Below are 26,344 nucleotides of genomic sequence, written 5' to 3'. Positions count from 1 at the left end.
CAGAGGTTGCAATCCTAATTTCAGACAAAACAGGCTTTAAACCAACAAAGATCAAAAAAGGCAAAGAAAGGCATTACATAATGGTAAAGGGTTCAATTCAATCAGACCTAACTATTCTAAATATATATTCACCGAACACAGGAGTACCCAGATTTACAAAGCAAGTTCTTTGAGATCTACAAAGAGTCTTAGACTCCCACACAATAATAGTGGGAGACTTCAACACTCCACTGGGCAGTATTAGATCACTGAGGCAGAAAATTAACAAAGATATTCAGTACCTGAACTCAATATGGGACCAAATGGATCTGATAGACCTCTACAGAACTCTCCACCCAAAAACAACAGAATGTACATTTTTCTCATTACCACATGGTACATGTTCTAAGATCAATCAGACAATCCTCAGCAAATGTAAAAGAACTGAAGTCATGCCAAACATACTCCTGGACCACAGTGCAATAAAGATAGAAATCAAGACTAAAAAAAATCAATCAAAACCATGCAATTACATGGAAATTAGACAACCTGCTCCTGAATGACTTTTGGGCAAATAATGAAATTAAGGCAGAAATCAAGAAGGTTTTTAATATGAATGAGAACAAAGATACAACCTAAAAAATCTCTGGGACACAGCTAAGGCAGTGTTAAGAAGGAAATTTATAGCACTAAACACCCATATCAAAAAGTTAGAGATATCCCAAATTAATAACCTGATATCACCACTAAAATAACTAGAGAAGAGAGAGCAAACCAACCCCAAGGCTGACAGAAAACAAGAAATAGCCAAAATCAGAGCTGAACTGAAAGTGATTGAGACACAAAAACACCATCCAAAAGATGAATGAAACCAGGAGTTGATTTTTTGAAAAAATTAGTAAGATAAATAGACTGCTAACTAGACAAATACAGAAGAAAAGAGAGAAGATCCAAATAAACACAATTAGAAATGACAAAGGGGGTGGTGCCACTGACCCCACAGAAATACAACCATCAGAGACTACTATGAACACCTCTTTACACACATACTAGAAAACCTAGAAGAGATGGATAAATTCCTGTATGCATAACCCCTCCCAAGACTGAACCAGGAAGACATGGATTCCCTGAATAGACCAATACGGAATCTGTAATAAATAGCCCACAAACCCCCCCGCAAAAAAAAAAAAAAAAAAAAAAAAGGCCAGGACCAGATGGATTCACAGCCAAATCCTACCAGATGTACAGAGAAGAGCTGGTATTATTTATACTGAAAGTAGTGGTACAAAAAACTGAAGAGGAAGGACTGAAAGTATTACAAAAAAATGAGGAGGAAGGACTCCTCCCCAACCCATTCTATGAGGCCAGCATCATTCTGATACCAAAATGTAGCAGAGACACAAGAAAAAAACAAAACATCAGGCCAATATCCTTGATGAAAATTGATGCAAAAATCCTCAACAAAATACTTGCAAACCAAATCCAGCAGCACATCTAAAAGCTAATCCACTATGATCATCCCTGGGATGCAAGGTCAGTTCAACATATGCAAATCAGTCAATGTGATTCATCACATAAACAGAACTAAAGACAAAAATCACATGATTATCTCAATAGATGCAGAAAAAGGCTTTTGATAAAATTCAACATCCCTTCATGTTAAAAACTCAATAAACTAGGTATTACAGGAATATACCTCAAAATAATAAGAACCATCTAGGAGAAACCCACAGCCCAGCATCATACTGAAAGGGCAAAAACTGGAAGCATTCCCCTTGAAAACGGGCACAAGACAAGGATGCCCTCTCTCACCACTCCTATTCACATAGTCTTGGAAGTCTTGACCACAGAAATCAGGCAAGAGAAAGAAATAAAGGGCACCCAAATAGGAAGAGAGGAGGTCAAACTATCCCTGTTTGCAGACATGATTCTATATCTAGAAAACCCCATAGTCTTGGCCCAAAGGCTGCTTAAGGTAATAAGTAACTTCAGCAGAGTTTCAGGATACAAAATCAATGAACAGGAATAACTAGCATTCCTATACACTAACACAGCCAAACCAAGAGCCAAACGAGGAACACAATCCCATTTACAATTGCCACAAAAAACATAATAAAATACCTAGGAATACAGCTAATCAGGGAGATTAAAGACCTCTACAATGAGAATTACAAAACACTGCCCAAATAAAGCAGAGATGACACAAACAAATGGAAAAACATTCCGTGCTCATGGATAGGAAGAATCAATATCATTAAAATGGTCATACTGCTCAAAGCAATTTATAGATTCAGTGTTATTCCTAACAAACTACCAGTGAAATTCATCACAAAACAGAAAAAGCTATTTTAAAATTCATATGGAACCAAAAAAGAGCCTGAGTAGCCAAGGCAATGCTAAGCAAAAAGAACAAAGCTGGAGGCATCATATTACCTGATTTCAAAGTATACTACAGAACTACAGTAACAAAATAACATGGTACTGGTACAGAAACAGACACATAGACCAATGGGACAGAATAGAGAGCCCAGAAATAAGGGCGCATGCCTACAACCATTTGATCTTTGACAAAGCTGACAAAAACAAGCAATGGGGAAAGGACTGCCTATTCAATAAATGGTGGTGGGATAACTGGCTAGCCATATGTAGAAGATTAAAACTGGATCCCTTCCTTACATCATATACAAAAATCAACTAAAGATCATTTAAAGACTTAAATGTAAAACCCAAAACTATAAAAACTCTGAAAGACAACTGAGGCAATACCATTCTGGATATAGATACTGGCAAAGATTTCATGACAAAGATGCCAAAAGCAATCATAACAAAAACAGAACTTGACAAATGTGAATATAATTATACTAAAGAGCTTTTGTACAGCAAAGTAAACTATCAATAGAATAAACAGACAACCTACAGAAAGGGAGAAAATTTTTGTAAACTATGCATCTGATAAAGGCCTAATATCCAGCACCTACAAGAAACTTAAATTTACAAGAAAAAACAAACATAAAAAGTGGGCAAAGGACATGAACAGACAATTTGCGAAAGAAGACATACATATGGCCAACAGTCATATGAAAAACAGCTCAACATCATTGATCGTTAGTGAAATGCAAGTCAAAACCACAATGAAACACCATCTAACACCAGTCAGAATGGCTGCTATTAAAAAGGCAAAAAATAACAGATGCTGGCGATATTGGGGAGAAAAAAACACTTGTAGACTGTTGGTGGGAGTGTAAATTAGTTCAGTCATTGTGGTACGCAGTGTGGTGATTCCTCAAAGACCTAAAAACAGAAATACCATCCGACCCAGCGATCCCATTACTGGGTATATATCCAAAGGAATATAAGTCATTCTGTTATAAAGACACATGCATGTGTATGTATATTGCAGCACTATTCACAATAGAAAAGACATGGAATCAACCTAAATATCCACCAGTGATAGAGTGGATAAAGAAAATATAGTACATATACACCATGGAATACTATGCAGCCATAAAAAGAAAGAGATTGTGTCCTTTGCAGGGACATGAATGGAACTGGAGGCCATTATCCTTAGCCACAGGAACAGAAAACCAAATATTGTTATGTTCTCACTTATAAGTGAGAGCTAAATGATGAGAACACATGGACACATAGAGGGGAGCAACACACACTGGGGCCTCTCAGAGGAGGGAGAGGATCAGGAAGACAACTAATGGGTACTAGGCTTAATACCTGAGTAATGAAACAACCTGTACAACAAACCCCCTTGTTACATGCTTACCTATGTAACAAACCTGCACTTATACCACTAAACTTAAAAAATAAATAAATAAAATGAAAAAAATCACAGCTAGTGAAGTAGTGAGGCTAGGGCTCGTTTCTATAGTAGTATTCAGACTTGAATCCAGATTCTATTTTACTGTATAGTTTGGGCTCTATCTTATATGTCCATAGTAGAACAAGTAATAAATGATTATGGTAGTTTTTCTAAAAGAAAAGGCAAAGAAGAAGATGTAGTATATATACATCATAGAATACTATGCAGCTATAAAAAGACTGAGGTAATGTTTTTTGCAGAGGCATGGATGGAGCTGGAGTCAAACTAACATAGGAACAGAAAACCAAGTACTGTCACTTATAAGTGGGAGCTGAATGACTAGAACACATGCACATAAAGAGGAGAACAACAGATACTGGGTCCTACCTGATGGTGGAGGGTGGGAGGAGGAAGAGAATCAGAAAAAAATAGTAATTGGGTACTAGACCTAGTACCTGGGTGATGAAATAATCTGTACAACAAACTCCATGACACAAATTTACCTATATAACAAACCTGCACATGTACCCCTGAACCTAAGATAAAAGTTGTTTTTTTAAAAAGAAACAAAATATTACCTACACCTCAAAATTACCCATCATGACCCCTTCCAATCATATGCCCCAAAGGTAATGATCTTTTTGTGTTTCATATGCTTTTGAACTTTTCTTAAAGAGAATCACAGAGTATGTACTTTTGTGCCTGGCTTCCTTCACTGAACATTATATTTTTAAGTACCATTCGTATTGTAGTTCATTCTCTTTGCTCTGTAGTGATCAATTGTGTAACTATACCACCAACTGTCGATAGGTTCTGAGTAATTTCCCTGTTTAAGGTATTACAAATAGAATGAATATGAATGTTTTTTAACATGTGAATGAATACTATTTAGCTATGAATACTGCTGTCCTTTTCCATGTGATTTGAGAAAAAAAAATTATTGATAGAGATACAACTCACAATTTATAATATTGTGGTTTAAGGTTTACATGTGATTTAATCTTACTGATTTGTAATTATGATTTTAGAATTTTTATATCTAAAACTCAGAGATGTTGAAAATTGTTTACATCAAATTGGTAAGAAAATTTCTATTGATAGGAACTTTTTCTTTTTCTCACTTTTAAAAAGAATATCCACTTAGGATCCATGAGTAGATATGAAAGGGGAGTCCAATACAGGAAATGTCTTTGCTGCCTGAGCATAAGCTATCTAGGCAAAATAGCACAGCAAGATACAACTTAATGGTGTCATGAAATAATTTAGATTGAACTCCATTATGATTTACTTTATCTAAATATTTTTAACAATTATTTTTCATGTAAAACTGTACATATAGGGCACATTTTACTCCTATCTATTACTATATATTTTTTTGAAAGGTGAAGAAGAAAACATTTTCTCAAAAGAATCATTCAAACTTATGGAAACTCAACAAGAAGAGAAAACAGAGAAGAAAGACAGCAGAAAATTATTTCAGGAAGGTGATAATTGGCTAACAGAAGAGTCACAGAATGAACAGCAAACAAATGTAAAAGATAAACTTTCAATATGATTATGTTAAGGTGAAATATGATACTGTTAGTACTGGTTTTATTACTTTTGCCCAGAACAAGATTTTTAATGTAATAGTATTTTTAAATTGTTTTACTGATATGTGACTATGACTGAAATATTGCTTGGGTTACAAATAATACAGTAACTTGTTCTAATTCTATCATCCTAAAGCAACAAACTGCATTCAGTTTTAAATGAAGATATTTTATTTAGTTTTATATAAAGTACATTATTTTCTATTCTGATATTTTCTTTTGCATATGTGAAGGTATAGAGAATATGTGCATGTTACTAAAAACAATGAAAATAATGTATTTGTAATGGCAATATAGTTTTGTTCTTAAATTTCAAAATTTAGGCTTTTAGGAAAAAGAAACACCTATTTCTTTTGAAAAATTATCCTGGTAATAAATGCCAACATAAGGATATGTTTTTTTTTTTCCTCTTACCCTTTGATACCTGTAACTACTAAAATGAAAATAATAGACTTTGGATTTATATAGTAATTTGGAAATATAATACTTTTATTCATAAAAATAATATAAGAAGATTAATAAGTCTTACAGCCAGGAGTTATGTGTTTGTCTGAAGATAACATTCTAGAAAGAGAAATTAGAAGGGCAGATAAGACTATATTTAAGAATAACCATTATAGAAAATAGTACAGACTTTTTAAAATGTTTAATCCTAAGTGTTCTCATTTTAATGTATATTTCACAGTATTTATAAAAGATACAATAAAGTTGTTTTTCTGTATGTACAGATTGAACAGGAAGTATCACTGGACCTGATTTTAGTAGAAGAGTATGACTCATTAATAGAGAAGATGAGCAACTGGAATTTTCCAATTTTTGAACTTGTAGAAAAGATGGGAGAGAAATCAGGAAGGATTCTCAGTCAGGTTTGCTTTCAAATATCTACTTTGTAACTGTAAATTAAATTTTCTTAAATCTTTATAAAAAGCAAAATCTAATATTATATAATGGTTTAGGCACTAGTTCAACTGACATTGTTCATTAAGTTATTTTTCAGAAAAAATTAAATATATACATAAAACAATTACATATAAGATGTAGATCATACTATTATATATATGACAAGTAGTTTATTTGACCATATTAATGGGATTTAATTTATGCTAAATAAATAATAAAGATTTACATTTTCTTGAATGTTGAGGTTGAAAAGGACATGAAAAATCATCTAGTTCTAACCACTGAAATTTAAGCTTAATTTTTTCCACCTACCCTCCCTATACTTTACTCAAGGTCAGATGGTTCATTTCATGCTAGAACTATGGGAAAATACTTTGATTTTACCACCAAGACTCAGGGTTATACCTGATGGTTCCGCATAACAGCATCAGATTAACCGCCCCAAAATATTACTCTAGTTAATTACTTTAATATCTTATTTATGAAATGCAAAAATATAAGGATAAATTTTGTGAAAGATATATAAGTTCATCTCATTGAAGTCCTTAGGGATAAAAATGTGATAAACATAGTATTGTTTTGACTTTTTTTTAATACCCAGGACTAGATTAGAATAGAATTCACATGACCTTCAGTAAATTAGGAACAAAAAGCTAAGGAAAAGAATGGAAAAATTTAAAAATTGGGACATGATATGTATGGTAAGCCTTCTTTAATTTTCAGGGGCTTTAGGGTGATATCTTCCATTCTGATTTTTTGGAAAGAATTAATTGTAGGCAAGTTTTAAATAAATTATTAACTTAAAGACATATATTAATACATGGTTAACATTCCAAAATACAAATCACGGAAACATTATACTCAGCTACAAATAGAAATTCTGATTTTTAAAGTAAACTTTATTTTAATTGACATTTAGGTTATGTATACCTTATTTCAAGACACTGGTTTATTGGAAATATTTAAAATTCCCACTCAACAATTTATGAACTATTTTCGTGCATTAGAAAATGGCTATCGAGACATTCCTTGTAAGTATTAACATATCTTATTATTTAAGTTCAAATAATATGGGTTTTGAAACTCTTTATCGTCTTTCTCTTCAGATGGTCTCTTAAACACTTTTAAAACTGCATGTTTGAAAAAAAATTTTTTTTTTTTCTTGAGACAGAGTCTTGATCTTGTCGCCCAGGCTGGAGTGCAATGGTGTGATCTTGGCCCACTGCAACTTCCGCCTCCCGGGTTCAAGTGATTCTTCTGTCTCAGCCCTCACAGGTAGCTGGGATTATAGGCACCCACCACCATGCCCAGCTAATTGTTTGTATTTTTAGTAGAGATGGGGTTTCACCATGTTGGCCAGGCTGGTCTTGAACTCCTGATCTCTGGTGATCCACCTGCCTCGGCCTCACAAAGTGCTGGGATTATAGGCGTCAGCTGCCGTGCCTGGCCTGAAAAATTTTTAAATGGAGATTTAAAAAGAAAATTTGTATTGTACTACCTAGATTTAACTGACTACTGTTAACATTTTGTTTGTCTGTTTTTTGTTAACATTTTGGTATATATTCTCCAAGAGTTCTTACATAAATTTATTTTTTGTAAAGGTGGTCATAATATTGATACATATTTATAATCTGCTTTTTTACCTGGTTGTTATATAGTATACATCTTTCTATTTTTAAAATTAATTGCCTGAGTACTTTATCTTTTTAAAAGTTAGTCAAGAGTTTCAGAAAATCATTCACTTAATGTTTAAAATTGATAATCTAATTTCAGTTTTTAACTGTGTTCCAACTTATGGAATAATTTAATGGCTATTGCATATTGTGTTTGAATATAATTTGAGTTCTGTATTAGAAAAAGGTAGGACTGTCTATATATTGTCTACAGTTTCCCTCCATGTGGACACATTTTTGAGAAATTAGTTCTATAAATAGTGAATTATTCTTCAATTGGCATAACTCACTAATACTGTTTAATAATTTAAGGTGAGTTACATATACTATAATTTCCACTTATAAATTGTGCATTCAAAAAAGTGGTTGAATTTTATAAATGGAATATAGGGATGCTTTAAGATGGACTTCAAAGGAAATGGAACGAAAAGAAAGAGGTGGTAAGGAGTCTTCACTGTCAGTTTCAATTAGGATATATTAGTTAAGAAAATAGTCTCTGGACCTAACTTTTCTAAACTTCAAAAATTTGTGAATGAGAATAACAATAGTACCTACTCCATAGGTAGTAATGATATAATTCATGTAAAGCACATATCAGAATTTTTAGTAAATGGTCAGTAAAAGGTGGTGATTTATTAATAATAATTAAGTTCCCAGTGGACGCCATGTCATTTCTATAGGCAAAACAATGTTATATTATCTACTAATGCATACATATACATTAAGTATTTGTTGAAGTGTTAAATTTTCATTGGATATTGATGTTAACTGCAATCATTAGATTCACATAGGTTATCTTATTCAATCTTTTTTGGCAAAGCTGTATTATATACTTTTATAGGTGAGAAGTAAACTCAGAAGGATCTTTCCCAAGATTATAAAACTAGATACCAAAGTACTGTTTCAGTTTCAGGTCTATCTGACTTCTAAAGCCTATACTCTTTACACTATGCCACATTGCCTTTTCACATAGTTGAATTTCAGTAAATTAATGTTTTATTGATCATATATGATGTGTCAGACACTGTGCTGGATGCTTTCACATATTTAGCATTTAATTCCTATAGCAAGCCTGAGACATAGTATTTCTGACCTTTTTGTTGGGGACAAAAATGTAAGTAACCAGAATTTGTAACTGTTCTGTGTACAAAACTGTTTCGTGTGCAAACATGAGTCTCTGTAATCCAGACACTACATGATATTTTTGAAAGCCACAAAATGGCAACCTTAAGAACATTTTCCAATGCCTTTCAATACTCCTTGGTTATCCTGCCTTTTCTTTGGCACCTTTACTATGTTTTCATAGTATACGGGGAAGTTTTTAAAACAGAATTTTTTTTAAACACATCAAGAGACTTTAGATGAAATACAATTCAAGTGTGGGGAATTATTCTGTCACATCCTTTTTATGAGGATATAGTATGATTAGGAAATTATTGTAGTTTTTAAATGTTGTATGTTAAACCTAACAAAAACATTTTGGTGACTTTAGATCACAATCGTATACATGCCACAGATGTCCTACATGCAGTTTGGTATCTGACAACACGGCCAGTTCCTGGCTTACAGCAGATCCACAATGGTTGTGGAACAGGAAATGAAACAGGTACTTCCTTCTACAAATCTCTGTTAATTATTTGATCAGGAATAGTAAATCAAACTTTCTCATTTCATTACCTCTGTCCTTTTCAATTTTTCGTTAAGTAACCTTTTAGTACATATGAAGGACTATGTAAGTTTTTTAAACCACTTATCCCCAAATTCTACTGTGTAAGTTTTGATGCATAATAATGACATGAAAATTTTTAAACCTGATACCCATCTTATGAGGTAGATTAATATTCAGTACTGCTGGATCTATCATATTTCCTTCTTTGCCCCATTCTTTGGTTTTCCTCACTGAGATAGCCACTATCCTGAATATTATGATAATTAGTCCTTTGTTTTTTAAAAAAAAATTCTTGTTTTTTTTGTCTCAAGTGCATCACATACATTTAAAATATATAACATTCGAAAACCAAAGAAAACATGTTTAAAAGCCTCGCAAAGTATTTTAATGATGACATCAAAAACTTTTATAAACAAATTTTGCTTCCAAAAAAGTTAATGCTATTCCTTATCATAAATATAATAGTTTATATAAATACAGTGAATCATAACATTTATAGTTATCTTATTCTAGCTTATTAAAAGGGCCAGGCATGGTGACTCATGCCTATAATCTCAGCACTTTTACAGGCTTAGGCAAGAGGATCACTTGAGGCCAGGAGTTTGAAACCAGCCTAGGCAACAAAGCAAAACCCCATCTCTACAAAAATAATTTTTAAAAATTTAGCTGGATGTGGTGACACACACCTGTCCTAGCTAATCAGAAGGCTGAGGTGGGAGGATCTTTTGAGCCCAGGAGTTCGAGGCTGCAGTGAGCCATGAACATGCCGCTGCACTGATATATATCAAGACAATTTGCTCAGTTACCAATACTTAAGAAATAATATTACCATGCTAACCAGTGTAAATGTCGTAGACTCAGCCACTGATATTACTTTTTACATTTGGGTAGTTGAGTCTAAAGTATGCATTATTTGTTTAATGGATTTGCTTTATGTCACTGGTTCATTTTTGTCTGCCATCTGTATTTATTCTTTCTAGTTCCCTTCATTCCTTCCAGCAGTCCTGTGCTTTTATTAGAGATAATTTTCTTCAACTTTTTTGTTTTAGATGTAATTTTGTCTTAGAATACTTATATTTTAGCATGTTTGAAGGTATTATTCCATAATCTTGTGACTTTCACAGTTTTTGTTGACAAGTCAAGACTTAGGTCATATTGAGAAATATAATATATAAATATAATATGTTCCTTTTTCTCTTTCCTATTGGTTTTTAACATTTTAACTATGATGTACTCATGTAATTTTTTTTTTGTATTAATCCTGCCTGATGTTTAGTGAACTTTTTGAATATGTTGATTGGTGGTTTTTTACTGGTTTCTGTCATGCTCTTCAAAATTCAGCCTCTCCACTGTCCAATTCCAAAGACATTCCCACATTTTTAGGTGTTTGTCACATCAGTACCTCACTTCTAGGTGCCAAAAGTCTGTATTAGTTTGCTATTGCTGCTGTAATAAGCTACCAGAAATTTAGCCTCTGAAAACAACACAAATTTATTCTGACAGTTCTGGAGGTCAGAAGTCCAAAAAAAGGCTTCACTGGAGTAAAATCAAGGTGTCAGCAGAACTATTTTTCTCCTATATGCTCTAGAGGAGAATTTGTTTCCTCGCCTCCTCCAGCTTCTAGAAGCCACTTACACTTCTTGGCTCATGGCCCTTTCTTTCTTTCTTTCTTTCTTTCTTTTGGAAACGGTGACTCGCTCAGTGGCCCAGTCCGGAGTATAGTGGCTCGATCTCAGCTCACTGCAACCTCTGCCTCCTAGGCGGGTTCAAGCAATTCTCCTGCCTCAGTCTCCCAAGCAGCTAGGACTACAGGCGCATGCTGCCATGCCTGGCTAATTTTTTGTATTTTAGTAGAGATGGGGTTTCACCATGTTCCCCAGGTTGGTCTGGAATTCCTGAGTTCAGGCAATCCGCCCACCTCAGCCTCTCAAAGTGTTAGTTTTACAGGCGTGAGCCACTGTGCCCAGCCAGCCCATTCTTTAAAGACAGCAGCATAACATCTTCAAATTTATTTTTGACCCTGACCTTTTGATCTTTCCAAGGAACTAGTGAAAATCGATCCAGCTCTGCAACCTTGGCTTTCTATGCAGAACACACTTAACTGACAGCAACTCTCTTAATTTTAGTCTCTTTTGTAGTCTGCATAGGCTGAGAATTTCCTGAATTATCACGTCCTTATTCCTCTTTGCTTACCAGTTCTCCACCAATCTTTCTTTTTCCTCTCATATTTACTATAAACAGTAAGAAACCAGACTACACCTTCAACGCTTTGCTTGGAAATTTCCTCAACTAAATGTCTTAAGTTTATCATTTGTAAGTTTTGTATTCCACATAACTGCAACACCTAATTCAGACAAATTTTCTGTTACTATATAACAGGGATTCCCTGGCCTCTAGTTTCCAGTGACATGTTCCTCATTTCCTTCTGAGCATTCATTGGCAATGCCCTTAATGACCATTTTTCTATCTCCAGTCTGTTCTCGATGACTTAGGTATAGTATTCTCTAAGACAATATATGTTTTCTCTCTCATGCTGCACACTTCCTTCTGAGTTCTTACTAGCAGTGTTACGAGTTCTCATACATAGTGTTATGGAGTCAAGTATCTGTAGAAGAAAGGAAACCAAGTAGCTTTGGGGAACCAAGCAGCTATTGCAATGGAAAATTATGATGAAAACTAAGACTACAAGGACCATGGGATGTGCTGTCCTATTCTCACTGCACTGGAGAACTAATAGAAAATAAACGACAAGTTTAGGGCTGTAATTAATGGTTGGAGAACCAGATAGCATCTCTGACCTAAAAGAAACCCTTATTTTATTATTTTATTATTATTATTATTATTATTATTTTGAGATGGAGTCTCGCTCTGTCACCCAGGCTGGAGTGTACGGGCGCAATCTCGGCTCACTGCAAGCTCCTCCTCCCGGATTCACACCATTCTCCTGCCTCAGCCTCTTGAGTAGCTGGGACTACAGGTGCCCTGCCACCACGCCTGGCTAATTTTTTGTATTTTTAGTGGAGATGGGGTTTCACCATGTTAGCCAGGATGGTCTCGATCTCCTGACCTCGTGATCCTCCCACCTTGGCCTCCCAAAATGCTGGGATTATAGGCGTGAGCCACCGCGCCCGGCCAAGAAACCCTTATTTTTTATTGTAATAGGATCATAACTTCTGAAAATAAAACCCAATGTCTGATCCTGAAGTTGCTTGAAATACAATGCAAATAAGTTTGTGGCTTCAGTAGACCTCTTATGTTAGAATTAAGATATGAAATGGGAACCACTGCTCAGTGAAATAAAAGAGGACACAAACAAATGGAAGAACATACCATGCTCATGGATAGGAAGAATCAATATCGTGAAAATGGCCATACTGCCCAAAGTTATTTATAGATTCAATGCCATCCCCATCAAGCTACCAATGAGTTTCTTCACAGAATTGGAAAAAACTGCTTTAAAGTTCATATGGAACCAAAAAAGAGCCCGCATTGCCAAGACAATCCTAAGTCAAAAGAACAAAGCTGGAGGCATCACGCTACCTGACTTCAAACTATACTACAAGGCTACAGTAACCAAAACAGCATGGTACTGGTACCAAAACAGAGATATAGACCAATGGAACAGAACAGAGTCCTCAGAGATAATACCACACATCTACAGCCATCTGATCTTTGACAAACCTGAGAGAAACAAGAAATGGGGAAAGGATTCCCTATTTAATAAATGGTGCTGGGAAAATTGGCTAGCCATAAGTAGAAAGCTGAAACTGGATCCTTTCCTTACTCCTTATACGAAAATTAATTCAAGATGGATTAGAGACTTAAATGTTAGACCGAATACCATAAAGACCCTAGAAGAAAACCTAGGTAGTACCATTCAGGACATAGGCATGGGCAAAGACTTCATGTCTAAAACACCAAAAGCAATGGCAACAAAAGCCAAAATTGACAAATGGGATCTCATTAAACTAAAGAGCTTCTGCACAGCAAAAGAAACTACCATCAGAGTGAACAGGCAACCTACAGAATGGGAGAAAATTTTTGCAATCTACTCATCTGACAAAGGGCTAATATCCAGAACCTACAAAGAACTCAAACAAATTTACAAGAAAAAAAACAAAGAACCCCATCAAAAAGTGGGCAAAGGATATGAACAGACATTTCTCAAAAGAAGACATTCCTACAGCCAACAGACATATGAAAAAATGCTCATCATCACTGGCCATCAGAGAAATGCAAATCAAAACCACAATGAGATACCATCTCACACCAGTGAGAATGGCGATCATTAAAAAGTCAGGAAACAACAGGTGCTGGAGAGGATGTGGAGAAATAGGAACACTTTTACACTGTTGGTGGGATTGTAAACTAGTTCAACCATTGTGGAAAACAGTATGGCGATTCCTCAAGGATCTAGAACTAGATGTACCATATGACCCAGCCATGCCATTACTGGGTATATACCCAAAGGATTATAAATCATGCTGCTATAAAGACACATGCACATGTATGTTTATTGCGGCACTATTCACAATAGCAAAGACTTGGAATCAACCCAAATGTCCATCAGTGACAGACTGGATTAAGAAAATGTGGCACATATACACCATGGACTACTATGCAGCCATAAAAAAGGATGAGTTTGTGTCCTTTGTAGGGACATGGATGCAGCTGGAAACCATCATTCTTAGCAAACTATCACAAGAACAGAAAACCAAACACCGCATGTTCTCACTCATAGGTGGGAACTGAACAATGAGATCACTTGGACTCGGGAAGGGGAACATCACACACCGGGGCCTATCAAGGGGGAGGGGAGGGATTGCATTGGGAGTTATACCTGATGTAAATGACGAGTTGATGGGTGCTGACGAGTTGATGGGTGCAGCACACCAACATGGCACAGATATACATATGTAACAAACCTGCACGTTATGCACATGTACCCTAGAACTTAAAGTATAATAATAATAATAATAAATAAATAAATAAATAAATAAAAAGAAAAAAATATGAAATGGGAAATAAAGGATCCTGATAATCGAAATGAGATTATTTGGATAGATTTAAATAAATATTGCCTTGTATTCCCCAAATCCTGCTGATTCTTCCTGCTGGGAAATCGTCATTTCTCCTTGTGTTGATTGCCTGAAAGCCCTGTAATGACCTCACTTGAGATTCTTGATTTATAGGGGAATAAATCACTTCTAAATCCAACTCCGCTGTCCCTCATTTCTTTGAGATCCATAATTAAACTTAAATCCTGCAGATCTTAGAGGAATAAGTATTAAGTCTGAATACCAGAATAATTTACCAATTCATATTGGTAGAAACCTGCGGGATATATATCTGAATAGACTTAAGGGTGTTAGACCAGGGAGAACGGAAGATGTACCTACCAGATATTCTGGAGTCAGTGTATTAGCTTGAGCAGTGGCTCTAACAGTTTGCCTCATGAGTTGTCTAAAGTATAGGCATCAGATGAAGTAGAACTGTGAAACTTCCTTGTGTACTGTAGAGGAAGGAATCCAGAAGCTTATCATGATAAGATGTTGAAATGGGGTGATCATATTCAATTTTATAACCCATCCCTAACTTTATCCTCAAGAAGTATCCTCCTTTATCACAGTGCTGGGAAATTTATTTCAACATTAATTCCTGGAGACTGAAATGCTATGCTGATCCTATAGCCAGAGTTAGGGGCTTATGGAATTTAGATGATAAAAGGATTTTGGACTGGGTTCATCTAATAATGGTAGTTAGCTGAACCACACCCATTTTCTGAATGCATTGAGTAAACATATTCAGCAGCTGGCATAATCACTTCATCAATTCCTTGATCTTTGGAAAGAGGATCATCATTGTAGGAAGGATCAAATGGAATCTCCAGGAATTGCCTCATTCTGGCAAAACAGTGAACCGAAAGCAATATACTACATTCATAGATGAGTTGCAGAAATCAGTGCTACTATCAAGTACTTAATAGATGCAGGAATGGTGATTTCCATCACATTGCTGTTCAACTTAATTATATAGGTTTTACACAGGATAAGTAGATCCTGGAAAATGATGGATTATTCTCAACGTAATCAGGTGGTTACTGTAGTTGCCACAGCTGTTCCAGATGTGGTCTCTTCTTTTAATAAGTCAACCTAACTTGTGATATTTGGCACAGAGCAATTGATCTGGAGAGTTGTCTTCCCTCCATAACTCTTAGCAAAATTCACAAGAAGACATATATTTACATCTGGCAGGCATCACAGTACACTTCTGTTGTCTTAGTTCTGGGCTATGTCAAGTCTTTCATTCTCTGTTATAATCTAATCTGGTCCCATAAGTTATCAAGGTCATCCATTACATTGATGAGATAATGATGAGTAGCTCCACGGAGCAAGAAGTAACAAATATCCTAGATGCCTTCATAATAGTGCCCGCAGATGAGAGATGAGAAAAATTGCACAAAAATTCAGAGATCTGTCATATCATTGAAGTATATTAGGGATCCAGTGGTCTAGGACATGTTGAGATATTTCCTCTGAGTTGAGGGATAACTGATACATTTGAAATTCTCTACATAAAGGGCTCTTTGGATTCTGAAGGCAAATTCATGACTTCTGAGTACTATTGCTTCAAAATAGTACTGTAAGGCTGTGTATGCAACCCAGAGCAAGAGAAACATGTGAAGCAATTTCTACTTGTGCAAATTACTCTGCCATTTTTCCATCTGACTGCCAAAAGAAAATGTCTTTTGCAGATAGAATGCCCTGTGGAGTCTCTGGAAGACCGCTACAAGATAATTACAGTGTAAATACTTGGAGTTTTGAGACAAAACCAGGCAGCTTTCCTCAGATAATTATTTTCCTTTCTGTAAAAGCAGCTAAATTGTTGTTGCACTTTGGTAGAATCTGAATACTTGGCCATGGGCACTAGGTTACCATGTTACCTGCCCATAATGAACTTGGGGCCCTTTGATCCTCCAGTTCATAAATTTGTCATGTGCAGTAGTTCTCGATCATCAAGGAGAATTACTTACAATATTAGTTTTGAGTTGCTCCTAAAAGCACAGAACATAAGCTCAGACTTCCATGACGTTTATTCCTAATACACCAATACCTCTTCCTTAATCCATAGTTACAGCTTCTTGGGGAATTCTCTATGACCAGTTGACTTAAAGAGAAAAATCAGTGGCCCTGGTTTATAGATAGTTCTGCCCAATATGCCAGTACTTCCTGAAAATGGGTAGCTACAGCATTGTAGGATCACTCAAGGGTATCCTTTGAAAGGTAATAAAGTAAATCCTTCCAGTAAGCAGATCAAGCTGTGAATCGGTTGGTCAAGAAAGAGACATGGCCAGCTGAAAGGATCTATATTGATTTACGGTCAATAGCTAAGAACTTCCTTGGATGCTTTGGGATTTAGAAGGAAAAATATTTTAAAATTAGAGTTTTTAATTGGACAAGGAGTTTTTGTTAGGAGGTTTATGGCTAACCTTCCCAGAGTGGTGAATATTTGTTTGCCAGGTGAATGCCTACTATGATGCTTAATTTTACATGTCAACTTGGCTGGGCAGTAGTACCTACATATTTGGTCAGACATTAATTTTAATATTTCCCTCAGGGTATATTTTTGGATGAGATTAACATTTAAGTTGATGTACTTTAAGTAAAGCAGATAACCCTCCATAGGTCGCTGGGGTTCATCCAATTATTTGAAGGCCTTAATAGAAACAAAGACTGACCTCCTCTGAGCAAGCAGGAATTCCACCAGTAAACAACCTTCAGACTTGAACTGCAATATCAGCTCTTCCTTGGGTCTTTAGCCAACCAGCCCACCCTGCAGATTTTGGACTTGCCAGCATTCTTAATTTCATGAGCAAGTTCCTTAAAATAAATCTCCTCTCTCTCTATATATGTGTGTGTATATATATATGTATGTATATATGTATATATGTGCATATATGTGTGTGTATACACACACACACACACACATCCTATTGTTTATGTTTCTCTGAATAACCCTCACTAATATATAATACTTACCAAAGGCCATTCACTGTAAAGAAGGCTCTCGATGATCAGGTGGACAAAATGATCTCTTATCTTATAGCTATCAGTCTCTTTCCCTGTGTACTGGAGTTCTTATTCCGTGGGTTTATGCACGCAACAACTAAGTGTGTTAGTCAGTTCTGACACTGCTATAAGGAAATACCTGAGACTGAGTAATTTATGAAGGAAAGAGGCTTAATTGAGTCACAATTCTGCAGGCTGTACAGGAGGCATGACTGGAGAGGCCTCAGGAAACTTAACAATCATGGCTAAAAGGTGAAGGGGAAGAAAAGCACCTTCTTCACAGGATGGCAGAAAGGAGAAATGCAAGCAGGGGAAATGCCAGATGCTTATAAAACCGTCAGATCTTGTGAGACTCACTATTATGAGAACAGCCTGGAGAAAACTGCCCCCATGATCTGGTTACCTCTACCCTTAGTCCCACCCTTGACATGTGGGGATTATAGGGTTACAATTCAAGATGAGATTTTGGGTGGGAACACAACCAAAACATATCCCTATGATGGAAAGAATAGAGATATTATGTATGGGCTAAATACCATGGGCTTCTTCTCTACAGCTCACCTGGCTCAGGCCTCTGCTGAGTGCCTTGCTCTCCAGTAAGAGAGACCAATGGTGAGTCCTTAATAAGGCACCATTCCCTGAGGGAACATCCAGATATTCGGGTGGTGGTAGGTTGATTGCATTGGACCCTTTCCTTTATGGAAGAGACAGCTTTTGTTCTCACTTATTGTGGATGTGGATTTATCTTCATTGTCTGTAGTGCTTCACCATCGCCATCCTTGAACTTACTTAATGCCTTATTTACCATCAGGTTATTATAGGTAGTATTGCATCTGATCAAGAAACTAATTTTTCTGCAAATTGTGGCAATGGGCTTATGCCCACAGAGTTTACTAATCTTTCCATGAACCTTATCAGTCTACATCAGACCTGAGAGAATGGTAGAATGACATCTTTAAGACTCAGATGGGGTTCCTGCTAGGCGTAAATATTTTGTGGAACTAGAGTACTGTCCCACAAGATGTGATTTGTTCTTTGAACTGATGCCATTATGTGATATTCTCTTCCATTGGTTGAAATACCTGTTTTTGTGCTGGTACCATGCTGTTTTTTGTTTGTTTGTTTTTGAGACAGGGTCTGGCCCTCTCACCTAGGCTGGAGTGCAGTGGCATGATCTCAGCTCACTGAAACCTCTGCTTCCTGGGCTCAAGCCATCCTCCCACCTCAGCCTCCTGAGTAACTGGGAGTACAGGTGCATGCCATCATGGCTGCTAACTTTTTTTTTTTTTTTTTGTATTTTTTTTATAGAGATGGGGTTTCACCATGTTTCTCAGGCTGTTCTCAAACTCCTGAGCTCAAGTGATCCACCTGCTTTGGCCTCCCAAAGTGGTGGGATTATAGGCATGAGCCACCGTGCCTGGCCCATGCTATTTTGATTACTATTGCTTTGTAATAGATTTTGAAATCAGGTAGTCTGATGCCTCCAGCTTTGTTCTTTTTGCTCAAGATTGCTTTGGCTACTTGGAATCTTTTTGTGGTGCCATATGAATTTTAGGATTGTTTTTTCTGTTTCTCTGAAAAATGTCATTTTTTTGTTTGTTGCTAAGTATGTAGAAATGCAATTGGTCTTTGCATGTTTATCTTGTTCCCTGCTAACTTGATGAACTAATTTATTAGTTCTAATAGTTTTTCAGTAGATTTCTTGGGATTTCCTACATATATGAGATTAGGCCATCTGTGAATAAAGATAGTTTTGCATCTTCATTTCTAATCTGGATGTCTTTTACTGAGGCCTCCTTTTAAATGTGTCAGCAAATTTTTAAAATCACAGTTTTCTGAAATGAAGTGAATAAATGGGATTCAAAATAGTTATGTTTCATTGCCCTTGCCAACTGTGTTGTTTTTCATACTGTTTTTTTTGAAACATATATAAGCTAATGTTTTAAGATCCTAATATATAAATTCCAAGTAATTACTGAATTTAAAAGGAAATCTTTTGCCATTTTTGAGTTTTAAAATATATTTTAAAATTGTAGGGAAAATCCAGAATGTGTATCACATAGGAAAATTCAAATTATTGACTCTGTATTGATATTTAAAGTCTTATTAGAAATTTGATTACTTACATATATCATTATGCATAGATTTAACTGCCTCTTGTTTACTTTTTATAATTATTTTAAAAATACCTCTAAGCCGGTGTGGTGGTACCTAACTCCAGTCTAAGCTACTCAGGTGGCTGAGGGCAGGTCAATTGAGGTGAAGAATTTGAGGGTATAGTGTACTATCACGATTGGACCTATGAATAGCTAGCTGCTGCACTCCAACCTGGGCATCATAGCAAGACCCCATCTCTAAAAACATAAATTTAAAAAAAAATGCTCTAGCGTGGGCTGTTCCAAAACTTAATTTTGGTACAAATTATAAATAGGATGAAAATAATGAGGTATATTTACAGTTGTCACTAGTATATTAAAGTCATGTTAAAAAATTCTTGTGATGGTTATATTGAGTCAACTAAAATAGGATTAAATAATTCTTTTGGACTTTAACAAGCCAGAGCATTATTTCTAGGTTCCCCCAATGAATACAACCAAGGAAACTTTGTACCTAGTATCTGTGGTTTTATGTGTCTACTTTAAATATAGTTTCTTCTTCCTTATACTTTTTACAGATTTCTTTCGCAAAAATAATAGAATGATCATCTAGATAGATAAAGCCACCAAAATAGAAGAAAGAAGAAATCAATGGCAAGATATTAAGACACCAAAAGCACAGTATGGATAGTGAACGTGTTGTTTCTAAGAGGATAAAAATAGACTTATGTTGACTGAGATGTTCCCCAGTTTTCCATGCCTTTTCATTTTCCATCATTTTTTATTCCATTATATTATATGGAGCTTCATGAAAGAAAACAAAAGGGAGATAAGGAGTTGTAGTTAGGGCTACAAATGAAATGTAATCTTCCTGGATGAGATTTGAAAAGCATCTATGTAGAGAAGCTTAGTTTGGTAAGATATTAAATTCCTAAATCTTTGTAATGTTTTCATCAAATTTTATTCTCTAGTATTGCCTTTTCTGTTATATACCCTGGCCATTATATCTATCTAGTCATTAAATAGCAAATATTTAGAAAATCGGAGGTTTTTAAAATTATTATTTGCCTGAGTAAGACAGCATCACACTGGTGTGAGAATCCTATCATGTCTTGTAAAGTAAGCAACTTCAGAGTCAGATTTAACACTGTTTCTCTCTACTAACATTTTAAGTTGGGAATAATATACTCTTTTAAGTTCATAGATTTTAGTTCTTACTTAAATCAGCAAATAAAATAAGTAATCATATTACCCATGAGAATCCCCTCCGTAGCAAAATTGTGAGGAATTTGTGTGCTAATGCTGGTTTATTTTGCAATTTATTTTTTCTCAGATTCTGATGGTAGAATTAACCGTGGGCGAATTGCTTATATTTCTTCGAAGAGCTGCTCTATTCCAGATGAGAGTTATGGCTGCCTGTCTTCAAACATCCCTGCATTAGAATTGATGGCTCTATACGTGGCAGCTGCCATGCATGATTATGACCACCCAGGGAGGACAAATGCATTTCTAGTGGCTACAAATGCCCCTCAGGTAGGAAATATTTTTCAGAACCTTTAAAGAGTAATTCTGAAATTTTCAATCATGCTGTGTATCCCTTTGTAAATCATTATTCAATTGAATCATATAGCCATTCCATCTGACTTTAAGACCCTACATTTTAATTAATTGGATAATAACACATGGCATTAATGTGATGTGTGCTAGGAAATTAGGGGGAAAATCAACTTCTTCAACTAGAAAATAATGAACAGTTTTTGAAATAACTCATTGTTTTGTGAAATTCTAGAGTCCTTTATTGTCAGTATTTTTGTCTTTTATCAAACCAACAAAACTCTGACTGTATTTAAGATTTCTGTTCCTGGTTAGGCCCGTTGTATGGCTAGAAAGCTATAGTGGTTGAGAACTATTCATCTTTTTTGTTGTTCTCTTGTTTCCCTAAAGATTTGCCTTAATACCAGACCTTAAATCTCTTATCTCTGAATATATTCATGTATGTAAAAATTATTCTGGTATATTATTTTTGTACCTAGTATAGCTGATAAGATATAAAATTCCTTTAAGGTCACAATTTGCATGAGGAGGCAAGAGTTCCCAACAAATAGATACTATAATTGCAGTAGCTTTAAACATTAGGACTTGGAACTAAATATGTGTTTGGTTTTTGTTTTTTGAGATGGAGTCTTGCTCTGTCACCCAGGCTGGAGTGCAGTGGCTCGGTTCACTGCAAGCTTGGCCCCCTGGCTTCTTGCCATTCTCCTGCCTCAGCCTCCCAAGTAGCTGGGACTACAGGTGCCCGCCACCATGCTCGGCTAATTTTGTTTTGTTTTGTTTTGTTTTTAGTAGAGACAAGGTTTTGCTGTGTTAGCCAGGATGGTCTGGATCTCCTGACCTCGTGATCCATCTGCCTTGGCCTCTCAAAGTGCTGGGATTACAGGCGTGAGCCATCATACCTGGCCCTAAATACATGGTTTTAAGTAGAATTTAGTGTGGTTGTGGTTTAAGCAGATTTTTGTGTGGTAGCTGGGTTTGTTTATGCTGGGGATTCCTAAAATGTCATCTGTGTGTTTCTAATTGGATGCTTTATGAAGAGTAGGTACTCACTGACTGTTGCTGAATTCATCTCACTTCCCACTTCTTTATTCTATGTTTAAACCTTGGCTCTGATCCTTTCATTTTCTGTAGCCGTTTTCTGTTTTTCTTTTTTTACTTCAATCTCTTTCATATACTCCAACTTTTTTAAATATAGGAGATATAGTCTCTTGAATTGTGAGCATGTGTGTCGGGGTTGGGGGAAGGAATGTAGGGAACTATGAATATGTATATGTGTAAATGGGTATAATAGAGTGTGTGTGTGTGTGCATGTGTGTGTGTGTGTGTGTGTGTGTGTGTATGGGTTAAAAGGGCCATATGATTCATTTTTCCAGTGAGACTTTATTAATAGCTCATGATTTCCACAGGTAACTTTCTGATGAATGTAAATCTAGGTACTAGTAGTTGCCCACTTTCTAAGTATTATTTTTTTAAAAAGTACCTTCTAAGTGGCACATATTTTCTTATTTGCAATACAATTCTGTAAGAATCAGATGCCCATTCTCTCAAACCTAGCACATCCTAATCTTTGAAAATCCTAGTCCTTTGGTGAATCATAGACCTGAGGAGTAGTGGCATAGTGGAAAAAGCACTGGACTTGAGATTAAAAGTCCTGTCTTAGATTTCTGATTGCCCACTTATTAGCTGTATGACCTCAAATAAAGGTTTATTCCTCTGAACCTAAAAATAGTTATCTGATATGATTAAGGAGATAACATATGGAAGGTTTTATACTGTTTCCGATGGCATGAGAAGCTTCTGAATCAGAAATCACATAGGTAGAAATTACTTACTGTTCTAGTCCACTCTGTTGTTTTGTTTTGTTTTGAGATGGTGATGGAGTCTCACTTTGTCACCCAGGCTGGAGTGCAATGACATGATCTTGACCCACTGCAACCTCCACCGCCTGGATTCAAGTGATTCTCCTGCCTCAGCCTCCCAAGTAGGTGGGATTACAGGCGCCTGCCACCATGCCGGCTAATTTTTGTATTTGTAGTAGAGACGGGGTTTCACCATGTTGACCAGGCAGGTCTCAAACTCCTGACCTCAGGTGATCTGCCCACCTCGGCCTCCCAAAGTGCTGGGATTACAGGCATGAGCTACCATGCCGGCCTACTCTCTGTTTTTATTACTGCTTTCATTTTTGTAAAGTATATCCTCCCTCGAGGATGTTACAAATGAGTGAATTCCAATGTTAACTCTCACATGAAGATAATTTAAAACAGTGTTATATGAATGCAACTTATACAAGTTGCGTACTCAACTGTTATCCTAATCAAAATACAGTCATGAAGTCTGAACATGATATCAATCATCATGTTATTTCTAACTTCTCATTGTTAAGAATTGCCATTAGATGAAGCCATAGGAAGTGCTAGAATGGAAAGGAGATGGATTAGAGAGTTCAGCTGTGAAAATGTATAGCCTCTTACCTAGTTTCCTTGCTTGTTCCCTGCTCTCCTTCAGTCTGTTCTCAACACATGTCAGCCAGAATGTGACCCTGTTTAAGTGTGTTGCATGACTCTGTTCCAGACTCTCTTGCCAGGTGCTGTGGCTTACACCTGTAATCTCAATGCTTTGGGTGGCTGAGACATTAGGATTGCCTGAGCCTAGGAGTTTGAGATCAATCTGGGCAACATTTGAGACCCTGTTTCAAAACAAATAAAAAAACAAAAAAGTAAACTCTCCAATGGCATTCACCTTACCCCTAGTAAATGACAATAATAAAATGTTCTGCAAGGCCCTGCATTATTGGCCTCATTAAGTCTTTTTATTTTTATTTTTATTTTTATTTATTTATTTTTTTACTGACTCAAGTCTAGTCTCACTGGCTTCCTTGCTAATACCATCTCTGTCCCTTTCTGAGAGTGTTTGCACTTTCTGTTCTCCCTGCCCAGAGGGCTTTTCCTTTAGATATCCGTATATTCATTTTGTCACCTCCTTCCATCTAAAATTTCTTCCTTATACCACTATGTTCCTTCTCTGCTTTTTTTCCATAGCAGTGACCATTTAGGATACTATATATTTTGTTTATGTACTTTGTTTTTTATATGTATCTCCTCAATGGAATATAAAGTTCCACAACGGCAGGGATTTTTGTCTTTTATTCCATAATACCTAGAGTAGTGCTTGACATACAAAAAGCATTTAGTAAATATTTGTTGAATGTTGAAGGATGTCTGAATTCTTTGCTCTGTAGTACTCCTAGGTTTTCTGAAATATATTCTGTGCTTCCCAAAGTAACAAAGTTTATGAGGCCTTCTTCAACTAGCACCTGTGAGATAAGGACCCTTGTAAAAGTCTACGGCTTAATGTGGTTAAGTAGCAAAGTAGGTTCTTTCATCTTTGGAAACTCAGTGGGTCTAGTCAGGCCATAATTAATAAAAGATATTATAGTTCCGGTGTGTTATAGACAGTAGCATATAATACCACCAGCTGGGTCAAGCATTCTTTTTCATTCTCATGGCAAGGAATGTGTGCTAGAAAGATACACGAGGATTCTTAACATGAAAGAAGGTGATACATATAGCCAGGTATATCCCAGAGGAATGTCAGTATTAATAAGATTCTAAGAGATTTCTGAGCTGTTTCCAAATGAAAAGTTGGCTGAAAGATGGGAGGTTAGTGCTGAAGATAGTAAAATTTCTGGAATATTTTTATGAGACTGGGTAAAAGGAAACACAGTTTTAAGTTGAGATTTGTAAATGTTTTCTCTCCCAAAATATGGATTAAGATGACTAAACACATGAATCTGTTTCCCCTTCTTCCTGAGAATGTATTAAAATGATAGTAAGATATGAAGTTCATTACAACAGAGAGCAATAAGAGGATGATAGGTATTATCACCAGCAGATAAAAAAATTTTTATAACATTTCTGGAAAATGAAAAGTGGATGAATATTGACAGATAAAACAAAAGTACCCAGCATAGCTGGAACCCCAGAGAGACTCCTGTTACCATTTGCTCCTGCTTGCTCTCTCTGTGCACACACACACCTTTAATCAGAGTGACTACAACCCTATGTTTACCTCCAGGCAGAAAACTCATCTCTTAGATATTGAAGGAAACTGCCTGGAGAGTAACAACAGTTCCTAGAGTGGGTATTAGTAGTTCAAAGTAAATTTCTCTCATTCTAGACATCTAATAGCTGGCACCCGTTATTCTAAAGCAAAACTTGCTAGGTAACAAACCCTATCCACATTTACATAGTTCCCACTCATTCATCCCAAGGGAAGACACTCCACAATAAAACATACATAACAGCAGAGAGAAATTACAACTGAAATCTAGAATTCATTGTGTGTGTGTGTGTGTGTGTCTAAGACAGGGTCTCACTCTGTTGCCAGGCTGGAGTGCAATGGCACGATCTTGGCTCACTGCAACCTCCGCCTCCAGGGTTCAAGCGATTCTCCTGCCTCAGCCTCCCGAGTGGCTGGAACTACAGGCGCATGCCACCATGCCCAACTAATTTTTGTATTTTTAGTAGAGGTGGGGTTTCACCATGTTGGTCAGAATGGTCTCGATGTCTTGACCTCGTGATCCACCCACCTTGGGATTACAGGTGTGAGCCACTGCACCTGATTTAGAATTCATTTTTCTATATACACAGATAACCAAGGATCATCAGACATGGCATTAATCACAAGCTTGGAAAGAAAAGGCTAAGATGGAAGGAATAACTGACCACAGGGAGAATCTAGGGAATAGAGAAGCATCTAATTATTTTTTTAAAAAGTATTATCAGAGAATTTGAAAAATACTGCATCCATAAAGTAAGAACAGGAAACTATAATAAAGGAACATCAGAGAACAAGTTAGGCTCTTAGAAACTAAAAATATTACTGCAGGAAATTTTAAAAATTCAATAAAAGCTTGGGAAGTAAAAGTCCAGGTAGTCTCTCCCAGAACATAGACCAGGAAGATTAAAAGAAAATACAGGGAAGGAGAAGATAAGACATGGG

The 26,344-nt window shown here is 36.1% G+C and overlaps 1 protein-coding gene across 3 annotated transcripts in view; it reads left to right on the top strand.

Moving 5' to 3' along the window:
* PDE3B (phosphodiesterase 3B) overlaps positions 1-26,344 on the top strand; it is a 205,727-nt gene that overhangs the window by 163,988 nt on the left and 15,395 nt on the right. For 2 of the 3 annotated variants that reach the window (XM_005578550.5, XM_074014222.1), the window contains exons 8-12: positions 5,173-5,321; positions 6,111-6,248; positions 7,202-7,313; positions 9,448-9,561; positions 21,123-21,322. In XM_005578550.5, the coding sequence (XP_005578607.3) occupies positions 5,173-5,321; positions 6,111-6,248; positions 7,202-7,313; positions 9,448-9,561; positions 21,123-21,322 (713 nt within the window). Of the gene's footprint in view, positions 1-5,172; positions 5,356-6,110; positions 6,249-7,201; positions 7,314-9,447; positions 9,562-21,122; positions 21,323-26,344 lie in introns of all 3 variants that reach the window. The other variant, XR_012423377.1, reaches the window with a different exon arrangement.

Source organism: Macaca fascicularis, chromosome 14, assembly GCF_037993035.2.
Source record: "Macaca fascicularis isolate 582-1 chromosome 14, T2T-MFA8v1.1".
Lineage (NCBI taxonomy): Eukaryota > Metazoa > Chordata > Mammalia > Primates > Cercopithecidae > Macaca > Macaca fascicularis.
The sequence above is the reverse complement of the archived record's forward strand: the minus strand, read 5'-3'. Positions and strand labels throughout refer to the sequence as shown.